Source organism: Tupaia chinensis, unplaced genomic scaffold (assembly GCF_000334495.1).
Source record: "Tupaia chinensis unplaced genomic scaffold, TupChi_1.0 Scaffold144276_1, whole genome shotgun sequence".
NCBI lineage: Eukaryota > Metazoa > Chordata > Mammalia > Scandentia > Tupaiidae > Tupaia > Tupaia belangeri.
This window is the reverse complement of record NW_006204133.1, coordinates 4,073,917-4,087,192: the sequence shown is the minus strand read 5'-3', so window position 1 is coordinate 4,087,192 and position 13,276 is coordinate 4,073,917. Positions and strand designations below refer to the sequence as shown.

General features: G+C 44.3%; 1 protein-coding gene across 1 annotated transcript in view; it reads left to right on the top strand.

Annotated features, from left to right (window-relative positions):
- The first annotated feature begins 4,451 nt into the window (after window positions 1–4,451).
- The window catches only part of AFF3 (ALF transcription elongation factor 3), a 531,321-nt gene continuing 522,496 nt past the window's right edge, over window positions 4,452–13,276 (top strand). Inside the window, 1 exon segment of the mRNA XM_027767542.1 lies at window positions 4,452–4,503. Coding sequence (XP_027623343.1) covers window positions 4,454–4,503 — 50 coding nt within the window. The 5' untranslated portion in view covers window positions 4,452–4,453.

The following is a 13,276-nucleotide window of genomic DNA, read 5'->3' as shown; positions in this document are numbered from 1 at the left end:
CAATATGGAAACTGCCAGAAGGGAATTCTCCTGCTAAGTCAGTAAAAGGCTGATCGATTTTGAGCTGGCAGAGATCAAAGGCAAGAAATGAAAGGAGATGTCTCTTCCTCCACCTCTCCTGGTATCATGTGCCACTCCGTGGCACAGATTACCTGAGTCTATTGTTCTATGTACAGCATTTTGAGGAAGAAGAGCCTTCTTGATATTAATACATTTATCTTTGTAGAAGTCTGGCTAACTAGCCTATTTCTTTTTTTAAAATTTTTTGCCATGGGGCATGTGTGCTTGCAGGAGAGAGGCAGAGAGAGGGAGTGAGAGGGTAAGTGAGAAATCAACACCTAGGGGGAATGGCCGCATTGCAGTCCCTTCTCCATTCTCCTTACGGGATCTTGGGCAAGTGTGCACACGCATCTGGCATGAGTTTCAAGTCGCTGGGTCTAGGACACAAATCGTGGTGGGCCACATGGGAGTCTAGTGCCTTAACCACCATGCCACCTGCTGGCCCATAGACCGTTTCTTTAAGACTGATGCCCTCTTATTTCCCATCTCTCCTTGTCCATGCTGTATAACAAGCTGGTTGCCACCTCCCCCCGTTAGCACTTGTTAAGGTAGATTGGTTCCTAGAGTTCGAGACAAACATATTCCCAACCCAGGTGACATTCTGTTAAAAGATCCAGCTGGTTTGGCGGGGTGGCTTCAGGACTGAGGCAGAAAGCGGAGTAAGAAATGGAGCAAAGCAAGAGCCAGGTGAGGCTGAGCATGTCTTGGGGTTCCCTCCACCAGCCCCTTCCTCTGTGCATGCTTTCAGAGAGTGGCCTTGTTCTCGTTCTGGGACCACACTTCTCATGAACCTCCTGCGCGAACAATCTTAATGTCCTAGAGCTGCGACCTGGGGTTTACTCTGTTGTCTGTGGGTGTGTTTGGGAAACATCAAACTGGCAGAAAGAATAAGGGGTGGGGAGGAGAGGAAAAGGAGGAGGGAGTGCAGACATTTTTGAAGGTAACATGAAGCAAACATGCTAGACTTAACACTCTCTCTGCAACTTTTCTTAAAGGATTGTGATAATTACCGTCATGTGTGTGCAGCCACATAATATATAATATCCCTAATGTTCTAAGGATCAGATAAAATGTTTTTATGATAGATTACATGTCTGATTGAAATCAGGAACTCGTGAATGATACATCAGTCACAGGAAGACCCCTTGGTTTTCCAACAGTGGGTATTTAGAATTCATCATATTTAATGTCACTGGCACAGTGAATTACAGAACTGTAGAGTTCAAATAATTCATAATTCTTAATGTCTTCCTCTGAGTCAAACTTAACTGCGAGCAGAGATACAGAGTTAGAGAAGTACCTCTCACTGTACCCGCGTGGCAGTGAGGGTTGTGGCCGTTTCCTCATGTGTGGCTGACCCCTTGTGTATAGTTAAGTACTAAAGAAATACTGTTTGAACTTAAGTGTATATTTAAAAACATTAAAAAAAAAAAAGCCAGAGCATACACATGCTCACTGGAGGGGGAGACAGAGAGAAACAAGTAAAGGGAGAAAGCACCTCCCAGGAGGGTCGGTCGTGCCTCAATCCCTGCGTTTCTCCCTCTCGGGATTTTGGGCAGGCTGCACACATGCCTGCTGTGTCCCCAGGCCCCAGGTCAGGGGCTCCAGCCTTGTCAGCTCTGTGGGTTGCAGCCCCCTAACTGCCAGGCCATAGGCTGGCCCACAGTTTTCTTGGAACCAGGATTGCAGCAGTTACTATAGGACTTTGGCAAATGATTTACTTTTTTTAAGCCCCATTTTTTTTTTTTAATTGGTGATGAGCCTTTGTAAAAGGAGCATAATAATGTTTATGGCACATGGATCTTATTTTTCTATTTACATGCTCATTTATTAAAATTTTACATTTTGAATAAATAAGGGCTACGTGGCAGGTGTGTCGAGAGGGATAAATAAAGAGAATGAGCATAAACTTCCTTTACAAGCGCTCCAGCACCACCAGGCAGCTGCTAAATACTACTTTTATTGTGATTCTCATTATTATTAAATTCTATAAGCATAAAGAACATCTTAGGAGCCAGGATCTGAATGGGTTTAAGTTATATTCGTTCAAATTGTGATACGTGTATGGGCTAAATTTTGCGGGGGAAAAAATGAAATACTTGTTTAGTATGTATTTTTAAATGGCCTTTTTCAGTGCCTACTCTTCTCAGTGCCATGCATTCTTATAGAGTCTGAGGGTGCAGTTTAATAATAAGTAGACACAGACCTTCCTCTTACAGGACTACCATTTCAATGGAAGATTCAGACTTAGCTGAAGAGGTTTTTATAGAGATGGAGAGTGTAGGGCTCTAAGTGGGCAGACGGAGGCCCTGGGGTCTAGTGGAGTACTGGGAAGGTCCCTGCGAGGAAGCGTCCTTACTAAGACCTTCAGGAGCAGGAGGTGGGCAGGTCAGAGCAGACATGCTCAAGGCACAGCAGAGAGCCATAGGGTAGAGAGCTGAGGGTTGAGAGCTGATATTGGGCTGAGACAGCAGGACCAGGTCACATGGGTAGGGACACTAGGGGTTGGAGAGAGGCAGCGAGTGTAGATAACTGCAGAGAGCTGTGGCTGACAGGAGCAGCAGCAATCAGAGCATCAGGGAGAACATGTTTTCTCTATTAACGATGGGGACCTTGAGCTAGGTCATTCACTGATGAGAAAAATCAGTGAGACCGAAACATGGCACAGATGGGAGCAAGTGGCCTCCATGATGGGTGGGCTTCAGAGCCTGGGTGGGAGCTCCAGCCTGGGAGAGAAAGATTTTCCCCGAGAGGCAGAGAGAAGGTGGGAAGCTGAGGTGGCAGGTGAGTAGGAAGTGAGGGAGCCCCTGCCCCTGGCAGTGCCCTTCTTACCCCCATCGCCTGATCCCCTCTCTTGGTGACTTCAGAAGTTCCTCATCTCAAGGAATGTTCTGTGTTCTCTTTTGGGTATGGAGGATTTTTATTGTCTTGTTTCTCTCTTCCTTGTCCTTTTGATCCCCAAACCCCCAGACTTACAGATAAACTGGTAATCGGTGCTGTCCTAAAATGGGTCTTTCTCATCCTCAAAACAGGATCATTTTCCCTCTCAGGGAAATTGCTAAGTTTGTTCTTGTGGTTCGCACACACATTGTCTACATGGGCAACTGTAATTGGCCAGCCTGTTAGGTTGATTAGACAGAAAGATATCCAAGGCCGTGGATAGCCTTTTCATTCTACCTTGCTGTAACGCTGGCTCTGGCTGCTGTCACTCTCACCTGCGGCTAGTTCCGTAGCTCGCAGGTAATTTAATCCAGCTCAGTAGATAGCAGTGCCTCCAGCTCATGACCGCTCCTATTCAGAAATTCCACTGCAGCTGGTCAGTGCATGTCTTGTTAGTGGTTCTGGGAGGAAAAGAAGTTTGGGGGGTTGAATTTGGGAAGAGCATGAGCCGTTCTTTCATGGCTGATGTTCAGGGTATTAGGGCTTCCTGAGTCCAGGAGCCTGACCTCCATGACATGTCAGCTGAGGCGACCCCTCGGCCACCCTTCTGCCCTCTGACTTAAGATGCCAACCTGTGACCCTGAGTGACGGCAGCAGATTGCATAGAGGGGCTCCTGGTTAAAACCCAGGCATGCTTTAGAGGATGACAGACCCTGGGCATGGCTTTCAGAGTCCTAGCAGCTGAAGTTTCGAGACTGATGCTGTAAAGTGAAAATGAAATTTAACCGAGCATTTGGTGGTGGAAAAATAATTTATTAGCTTTAACACGAAAAGCCCTGGGCGTGAGCATCCTGCTCATTGCGGACACCTGTGATTGATGACGGCTGTGCTGTTGCCGGGAAGCGAGGGCTTCGAAATAGCATAGTAGGGACTTTGCAAGTGAGTCTCATTTGGTTAAGTTACTGCCTTTGTGAGGCTCTGCTGCATCTTTATATTCTACCAAGGAGAAGATGGTAAATCAGAATAATTGCTTCATCCCAAGGCACTTTTATATTGTAAAAGAAAAAGGTCCTGTTAAGAAACTCAAATTAACTTCTGCTGTTTATACTATATGGAAAGCCTCTTTGAAAGCTGCTTGTCACACAGCCCGGCGGTTTATTTATCATGGGACAATTCCATTAGAGCCTGACACTTGTTCTCATAGCACCAAGATGTAGGATCCCCCAGGAAAAGCATTTAACCCTTGGAAATGCAAAGCTGTCATTTATCTGTCATCACTCTAAAAACCCACTGGAATATATTTACAAGGCCGATTTGAAACAGTCATCATTTTCACTGTGTTAGAAATGAAGCTGGGATTCAGTAAATGATCAGTAGAAAGCTGATAAGCATCTGATATTGGGTTGTAGCAGCAACTTGTGTGTGCTAGTTCTATTACCAAATGCACTTCTATGACATTCTGCAATTCCGAAGTGTAGAATTCTGTGTACTTAATTCCTTAAAAACTGCTAAGATGGGAGAATCAATTTACCTGATGGTCCTGAAAAAAATTCAAGAACCGTAGTATGTATTAATTGCTAATGCCGTCTTGTTTGAATTGGCTATAATGGTTGTATTTTATGTCCTAGAAGGATTCTTCAAGTTAACGTTTATCAACCAGAAAGACTTTTGCAGATCTTAGAAGAATGAACTGAAATAGTCATGATCTCAAAATTAACACCTTTCTGCCTAGCATTTATTAACAAAGGATGGGCTACCATTTTTCACAGCTTGTCAAGGAGCAGATCCCTGGGTCACAGCAAGGCAGAGTCTAAGAATTCAGTCTCTGGTGCCAGACTGCCTGGCTTCAAATCTAAGTGATGTAGTCTCTTCACTGGGACTTGGATAAATTAGTTAACTTGGAGCTTCTTATTTCTTCACTGGCAAATGAGGATAATATCTTAAAGATTATTAAATGAAGTAATCTATGGAAAGATCATGTAGAGTAGTTGTTACTAGCAAAGTTTAGCATGGGCCAGATGGGTAGACATCCAAGACATTATTTGGGATATTTCTGTGGGGTGAATTTAGGTGGCTAAATTTCTTTCTGGGTGTCTGTTACTGTGACTCCCTGTTATGTCAAAAGAAGTTTTAGGAGAAGAGATTAGGGTACCTACCATCACCCTCCATCTCATTCCTATTCTGATCGAACAGGTTGCTAGTTGGAGGGCACAGATCTGTAAATGCTAAAGAAGACATTTTCAAGATTGAATTAAGATCGAGATAACCTTTGTGGTCAGAGACAAACAAGTAAAAGGTCGGACTGACCTTTCTGAAGAATCCATGGTGGAAATAATCCACAGGGAAGCAGTGGTGTGATGCCATTGGGGGGAAATAGAGCAAATAGGCATGGGAACTGAATTACCTTATTCAAAAATCCAGTGTAAGTGAAGAGGAGCACAGTAATGTTTTTAGGATTTAATTTTATGCATATATTGGCAGGTCTCATTCTTCAGTAGGTCTTTAAACATAACCACCACCACCACCACCAGCATCACAACCACCACCCCCATCGCCATCACAACCATCACCACCATCACAACCACTACCACCATCGCCATTACAACCACCACCACCGCCATCACAACCACCATTGCCATCGCCATTACAACCACCACCACCGCCATCACAACCACCATTGCTATCACAACCATCACAACCACCACCACCATCACATCCAGCACCACCATCACAACCACCACCACCACCACCACCATCATTGCCATCACAACCCCCACCATCATCACCATCACAACCCCTAACATCGCCATCACAACCACCACCACCGCCATCACAACCAACACCACCATCACAACCACCACTGCCATCACAACCATCACCACCACCACAACCACCACTGCCATCACACCCATCACCACCATCACAACCATCACCACCATCACAACCACCACCACCATCACCATCACAACCACCACCACTAATCCACCACCACCACCATCACAACCACCACCGCTACCATCATCACTACAACCCTGTTACCATCACCACCACCATTGCTCTCACACCATCACTGTCCCTGCCATCCCCACCACACCACCAACACCACAATCACATAATTAAAGTCTTGAAAGAGTTCTTGGCACTTTCTGCTGCATTTCCTACTAGGATGAAGACCATTCTCAGTGATCAAACTGTCAATATTCCAGAGCATGTTGATATCACTCTGAGGGATGCACAGTTATTGTGAAGGACCCCAGAAGGACCCTACGGAGGGACTTCAGTCATGCCAATGTAGAGCTCAGTCTCCTTAGAAAGAAAAAGAGACTGCAGTTGACAAATGGTGGGGAAACAGTGCCAAATGTAGCCAGTTCCTTTCTTTCTGTACTCATGTACAGAACAGGATCAAGGGTGTTACACTCGGCTTCCATTATAAGATGAGGTCTGTGTGTGCTCATTTCCCCATCGATGTTACTCAAAAGAATGGGTCTTTTAAAGTTGAAATACAAAATTTCTGGGGGGAAAAGTACATTAAGAGGGTTCGGAAAAAAAAAAAAAAAGAGGGTTCGAATGAGACCAAGAGTTGCTTGTTCAGTATCCAAAGCCCAGAAAGATGAGTTGATCCTTAAGGGCAATGATTTTGAACTTGTTTAAAATTCGGCCACTTTGATACAGCAAGCCACAACAGTTAAAAATAAGAATATAGGGGCCGGCAGTTGGCATGGTGGTTAAAGGCTCTGGATTCTCATATGGCCGACTGCGGTTCAAGTTCCAGACATGGTGGCTCACTTTCCCTTTCTCCCTCTCTCGGTCTGTCTGGTCAAGTTAAAACAATAATAATAACAACAACAAATGGCATTAAATAAATAAATCTTTTAAAAAATATGGATATAAGAAAATTCTGGGATGGTATCTATTCTCTGAAAAGAGAGCAGTTCAACAAGCTGATGAGTAAGAACTAAAAGTTTCCCATCTACAGTAACGAGCTGGACAGGTTCCAAGGCCATAATATGATATTTTAAAGATGATAATAAAAGACAGCCATTGGTCCGGGAGAAGGAAGAATTCTTGGCTCTTTACCAAGCTCCGCCTCACTCCAGCTGCACTCCTCCGTCCGAATTGCTGCCATCACCTGGCCACTCGACCAGTTTTCTACCATCCCCTCCGCCAGCGCTGTCTGTAGACAAGGGAAGGAATCCGCAGATACCACCTACTTCAGCAGCCTTTCTCTTCCCTAATTTAAGAAAAAGTACTGATGTTTCTTTATCATTTGCTTTATAAATAACAAGAGATGTTAATTAGACTCATTAAATTTAAAACAATTGTTTTAATTTTGGAGTGTTTGATTAAATTTCCTTAATTGTATACAATTGCCAATGTTGCTGCTCCCAGCAGGAGAGTTTCTAAGGAATATTTTTCCATTCTCTACCTCATGCCTCTTTTCTTTTTTAAAATTTTTTTTAATATAACTTTATTTACTATTATTATTTTTCAGTTAGATTAGAGAGAGAGAGACAGAGCAAGAGAGAGGGAACGTGAGAAAGCAAGCTACCAGGTCCAGGACTCAAACTCTGGTTGGCCATGTGGGAGTCCAGCACCTTTAACCACCACGCCACCTGCCTATGCCTCTCATGCCTCTTTTCCTGATGGCCCTCATGGCTCCTGAGTCTTACCCAGGGTGCATGTTCTTAATAGCTGCTTTCCCAAGATGTGGAGTGTCTGAGAAGAGGGTCTCTGTGACCAGGCTGCTCAGGGCCAGCCTGATGCAAACTGCAAAGACAGAGAGGGCATTTCCTGTATTACCCTTAGCATCTACCTTGAATCTAATCCAAATCAAATCTGCTTTCAGGAAAGGATCAGACGAATCTGTTCAGAGTGAGAGAGAAATGGCAGGTTAGCAGTGGGCGAACCAAAGAAATGAAACTGCACAGGTAGAATTCCATCTTGTTAAAGTACAGTGGTTTGACCTTTTGCCAAAGGTCACCTCCCCCAAATACTCTCTGAGGGCTACTTAGTAATAATCTATGTATTTTGAACCTTTAATTTCTCCTTTTTTCTTTCCTTCCCCTCTGCCCCCCCTTACTCAAGACCCAGCTCAAAGTTGAGAGGAAGCCATCCTGCTTCCCTGGGCTCCTTCTGCCAGTTCCCTGTCACATGACGCCCCTGCTGCCTATCAGAGGACCCCCTTTCCTTCTCCCTGGACCGTCAATTTTTCAGCTGCAGGAGAGGTCAACTGCAGCCCTGATGGTCTCCCCAGGCTCATAGGTCTTACTTTTGTTTAGTTTCATGCTGTTCCCATATGATCAAGAATAGGCTAATTTTGGAAATGATGGTAATTTCATGTTTAGGCCTCTTACACAGTGGCATTCAGGAAATGCTTTTGCACTGATTAGAATTGTTTTTCTGCTATTTGAGAGGACAATATTTTAAAGCATAAATAGCGTAACTTTCCTCAAAAGAAAGGAGCAAGTTGTTCATGTCCTTCCCCTCAAATTCACTTATTTCTTAGACACCCAAACCTAGAAGCACACCCGTAGGTCAGATTTATTTTTTCTAAGAATGAAACTCATAAATAAAAAGTTTAATGATTTATTTCTCCACGATAGAGGGAAAGAAAGAGCACTGGCCTCCCGTCCGCCCAGTCTTCGCACTGTGATCCATCCCTAGCCTCTGCCAGTCATGGTCATTGGCACACACATGCAGGTCCCATTTGTATATGAAGACCCTGGGATATGAACCCAGGACCTTGCCATGTGAGTCCAGCATTTCAGAGTATGGTTATACTGCTACATCCCTGGCTGAACCCAGAATAGAATACTTTTGTGTATGTGTGTTAAGAATTACTTTATTATATGGGGCTGGCAGGTGGCGTGGTGGTTAAGGGTATTGGACTCCCGCATGACCGAACACAGTTTGAGTCCTGGACCTGGTGGCTTGCTTTCTCACTTTTTTTCTCTCTCTTTCTTGCTCACTTGCTCATTCTGTCACTCTCTGCAAATTAAAATAAATAAGATTAAATAAAATAATTCTTTTTTAAAACAGAAAGATTTATTTTATTTAACTTTATTTATTTTAATGTGACTAGACAGGGACAGGGGTTGGGGGAAGTAAGAAAGCAAGCTACCAGGTCTAGGACTCAAACCATAGTCAGCCATATGGGAATCCAGTGCTCCTAACCATAACGCCACCTGCCAGCCCCAGAATGGAACACTTTGCTGCATCTAGTCAAGGGATGTGATTGGCTTTATATACTATTGGCTGAAAGTCTGCTCCTTGGGAAATGCAGTCCTTTGGAGCCAGTGTTCAGATTTCAGCAGGCTGCAGAGAGGTGAGCGTGGGAGGGAGGGGCAGAATCTCTTGGCCAACTGGGTCAGGCTGGGGCTCAGCTGAAGGGACAGAGTGTATGAGCTCCAGCACTTCTTCCTCCATGAGGGCAGCCTAGGGAGAGATTGGAGCAGGCTGATGAATGGGGAGCACTTGATGAAAATGGCAATGCCATCAACCCTAGCTGGCTCACTTTGGAATCTGTCATTTCTTTATTCATTCATCTGTCCTCTGTTCTACAAAAGCATCTGTAATTGTAGATATGTTTTGTGTAGGAGGGCTTTCAAAAGAGACTTATTTTTCTCTTTTATTGTTGGGGGGCAGGGTGACTGTAAAAAAAGTATAACAACTACGACCTTATTTCAAAATTCTCCTCTTTGTTCCTTCTGCATGGGAAATAACTTCCACTTAGTGGCATTACTCCCGCTTCACCTCCATGGGATGCATATTCACTGTTCACATTGGGCTTGTCTGTCAGGATGTAGGAAGCGTGGGCATCTCTTGGCTTGTGTGTAGACAAGGTAAAGTACATTGGACATCACACATCTTTCTGTACCGTGTCTTCTAGGCAACATGGTTTTGGTTATCAAACTTTTTTATAGTCTTTCTTTTTTCTTTTTTTCCCCTTTCTTTCTTTTTTCTGTAAGAGGAAGGCAGAGAGAGAGACAGAGAGAGAGAGAGAGAGAGAGAGAGAGAGAAAGTGAGAAAGCAAGCCACCAGGTCTGGGACTCAAACCATGGTCGGCCATGACCCCCCCCCCCCCCTGCCAGTCCCTTGGTAATCAAACTCTTATCCTGAATTCTATGATCTTTAGAAAAGTTAACTAGTAATATTATTCACCATACTCTTATTTCTCCAAGGGACATATAAGGATAATTAAGGGACATATAGGTGAAATGTTTTTGGGTTTAGTGGAGGGGAGAAGCCATCAGGCTCATAGATTTTATTACTATTGAGCTTCATCCTGCTCCCATATGATCAAGAATAGCTTAACTTTGGAAATGATGGTAATTTCATGTTGACCTTTATTCCTAATGAACCACCATAGTTGGCTTTTTCTTGATCCCTACAAGGTACCTCCATTTATTGATTAAAAGTGAATGGGAAATGACCAGAAATGTATTTACTACGTTTTTCACTTACTGGTTTTTTTTTTTTCTTTTTCTTCTTTTTTTAATTTAAAAAATAAACAAGTCTTATAAAAGTTGGTTAAAAGGTTCATTTTTCTGGGAATGTTTCTCATTTGCAATAAATAATAATATTCTAATTTAGTAGCAGTTGTCTGCCTCCACTTTCATGCAAAATAAATAAATACATTTGGTGACATACATTTGAGGCGTTTGATTTCTGTAATTTTTATGGAAATAAGGAACAACTTTACAGATGATAACGATCTTACCATCTGCTAGCAACAAAGGAACATAGCTCGTAACACACGATGCTCACTGAGTTTAATGTATATATTGCCATGCCAGGAATCGGAATTCTCTAAAACAGAAGTCAGCCATCCCCAGGGAAGCTGACCTGACTTTCAGCATGTCAGGGAAAGACATCTTTGCTTCTGAAGCAAATGGTGTGGTCTTCATATTGCCCGAATAGCACAGGCATGAGGAGGGCTGAGCTTTCATGGTGAGAGATGAAGAGAAAGGTCCTCAGCGGGCTTGCGCATCCCTGCACGATTGCCACCTGTAATTAGTGGAGCAGTGGGCTCTCTGTCAAGCTCTGTCTTCATGTGTCAAAGCAGTGAGTGTTGGTGGAAAGGTGAAAGATCAGACACTTATGGAGATGTGGAGGGTGGGAAGTCCAGATTTTCTTTTACAATGACATTTGCTTTAAGCAGGTGACATTTTCGCTCCCTAGGCCTGAAATGACACGTGGGGGGGTCATGACTCTCTCTACGGAGAAGGCGTGGGGGGGTTACCTTTAGGAAGACTCGATGTTCAGGGGAGACTGCAGAGTTTACATTCAAGGAAAGAGAAGGACTGCAGGGAAGACATTGAAGAAGCTTTGCCTCTCTTTTTGAGGTTCCTTTACCCTCCTTTGAGAAAGAGGGGGTGGTTGTTATTTGAGCTCACATGGCCTCATCTGATGGGGCAGAGGCATGACCCAGGGAGTGTAAAGATGGCCAGTGTGCTTTGGTTAGCAGGTAATGTGTCAGGGGTCCTGTGAGCACCTGAACCTTCCTAGTGCTGGGAGCCATGGGCTGACTGTGCAGGCAGAACCTCAAAGAATTTTGTCCAGATGGTCTGCATTTTGGAGTGCTTTCAGGAATCTTCAAGCTTAAAGGTGTTGGAGACTGAGGCAGGTATAAAGAGGAGCAGCCTCCTCCGCCCCTCTCCAGATTACCATGTGATCCTCTTCACGGGCCCTGCCAGCTGCTGGATCAACTTTGATCGTTATTCCTAGGACTTGGTTCTTAAATGTCTAAGCCATGTTACAAAATAAGAGTTTCTTTTTTCTTTTATTTTTTGCACAGCCACACTCTACCACTGTCCCTTCCACTGTGGCTCCTGTTTGGACCCTCTTGTGTCCCTTCCTCTTGGTGGTCGGGAAGAATACCAACAGGCTCGTGCACATTAACATAAGGGCTGATCAGGCTGAAAGCATTTTCCCTTCTTGTGGTGTTTATATTTCTTACAGGGGTGAAGACATCTTAAACCAGAGGAATGACTCTCTAGTTGTGGAATTTCAGTCATCAGCCAGCAGATGCAGGAGGTATTATTTTGGGCACGGGGTCTTCTCAGAGGCACAGAAATCATCCTAAATACTGCCTGCCTGCTCCATGTCACATCCGCCCACTGCGTGCATCACACCCATCTCATGTGGTTGGTTGGCTTGACCTGGCAGAGGGAAGCAAGCGTGCTTGGGGCAGTCTCTGTGTGGAGTTCAGTCAGCTTCACAGATGGCTGTGCGCATGGAGAGGGGCAGGCCACACAGATGCCGAGATGGGCGCAAGAGTTAGAAGTTCTCCTGTTGATTAAAGCCGCCTTTATGCTCACCCATGGCATGAGTCAAGTGTCATCAGAGTAGTCTCCACTTGAAATCCACAGATGTTCTTGAAAGCTGGGGCTTCGTATTACAAATGTCCACAGCAGGCCAGGACAGTCATACCCTCTCCTTTGAACCTGAGGCCCTATTCTCTGAACAAGTGTCATTTCTGTCTTGTGCCTCCTTTATGCTCGTCACTGTCACCGTGGGCACCTCAGAGAGTGCTTAGTGATTGCAGTGTTGGAGACATAAGCCGCTTAGTTGGTAGAAAATTCCAGAGGCTACAGCCTCCCAGTATATGAAGGTCACTGGTTTGACTCCCAAAGTCGGTAACTTTGGGTAATGTACTGAGGATGAATTAAAATGCTGATAGTCTCCATGTTCTGGATATTTTAACATTACCTAATTTTAAATTTAAATGAAATGCCTTAGGTGTGGAAGCTGCCTTGTTTCATGCATGTTGCACGTCACCCCTCAGATAGTGAATTTAAAACATATTCTAGCCACACAAGCAGAGCTCAGATAAGCAATATTTATCTTACAGTTATTTTATTTGTGTCCCCTACAGTGACATGACACAAATACTCTTTTACTAAAAATAGCTATTTAACCTAAAAAAAATCACAATTTTCTTAAGTTCCTTTGAACCTACTATCTATTTATTAATGATATTTTAGTAGCAGTGCATTGGATTTCATGGTCCCTGAAGCCAGTCCAAAGCCCTTTTTATAGATGATCTCCACGTTTAAACCTTCTAACAGTGCCATAAAACATCCCTGCTTAATAACAAAGAGGCTGGGGTGAGGACCGGGTAGTGGCTTTCCTGTTACCCTGCGGCTTCTGAGAGGAGACGCACGGTTAGCAGAGAGGCGCCCTGGATCACCGCGCAGGCACCTCCCCAGGAGACCAAACGAGAGGTCTGTAAGGGGGAATGGTGGCAAGGTCAAGTCCAATAAACGCTTCTGCCGGGAGATGAGGGCAGCACTCATTTCGAGGGGCGTGTTTGTGTGCTCGGACAGGCAGTGTT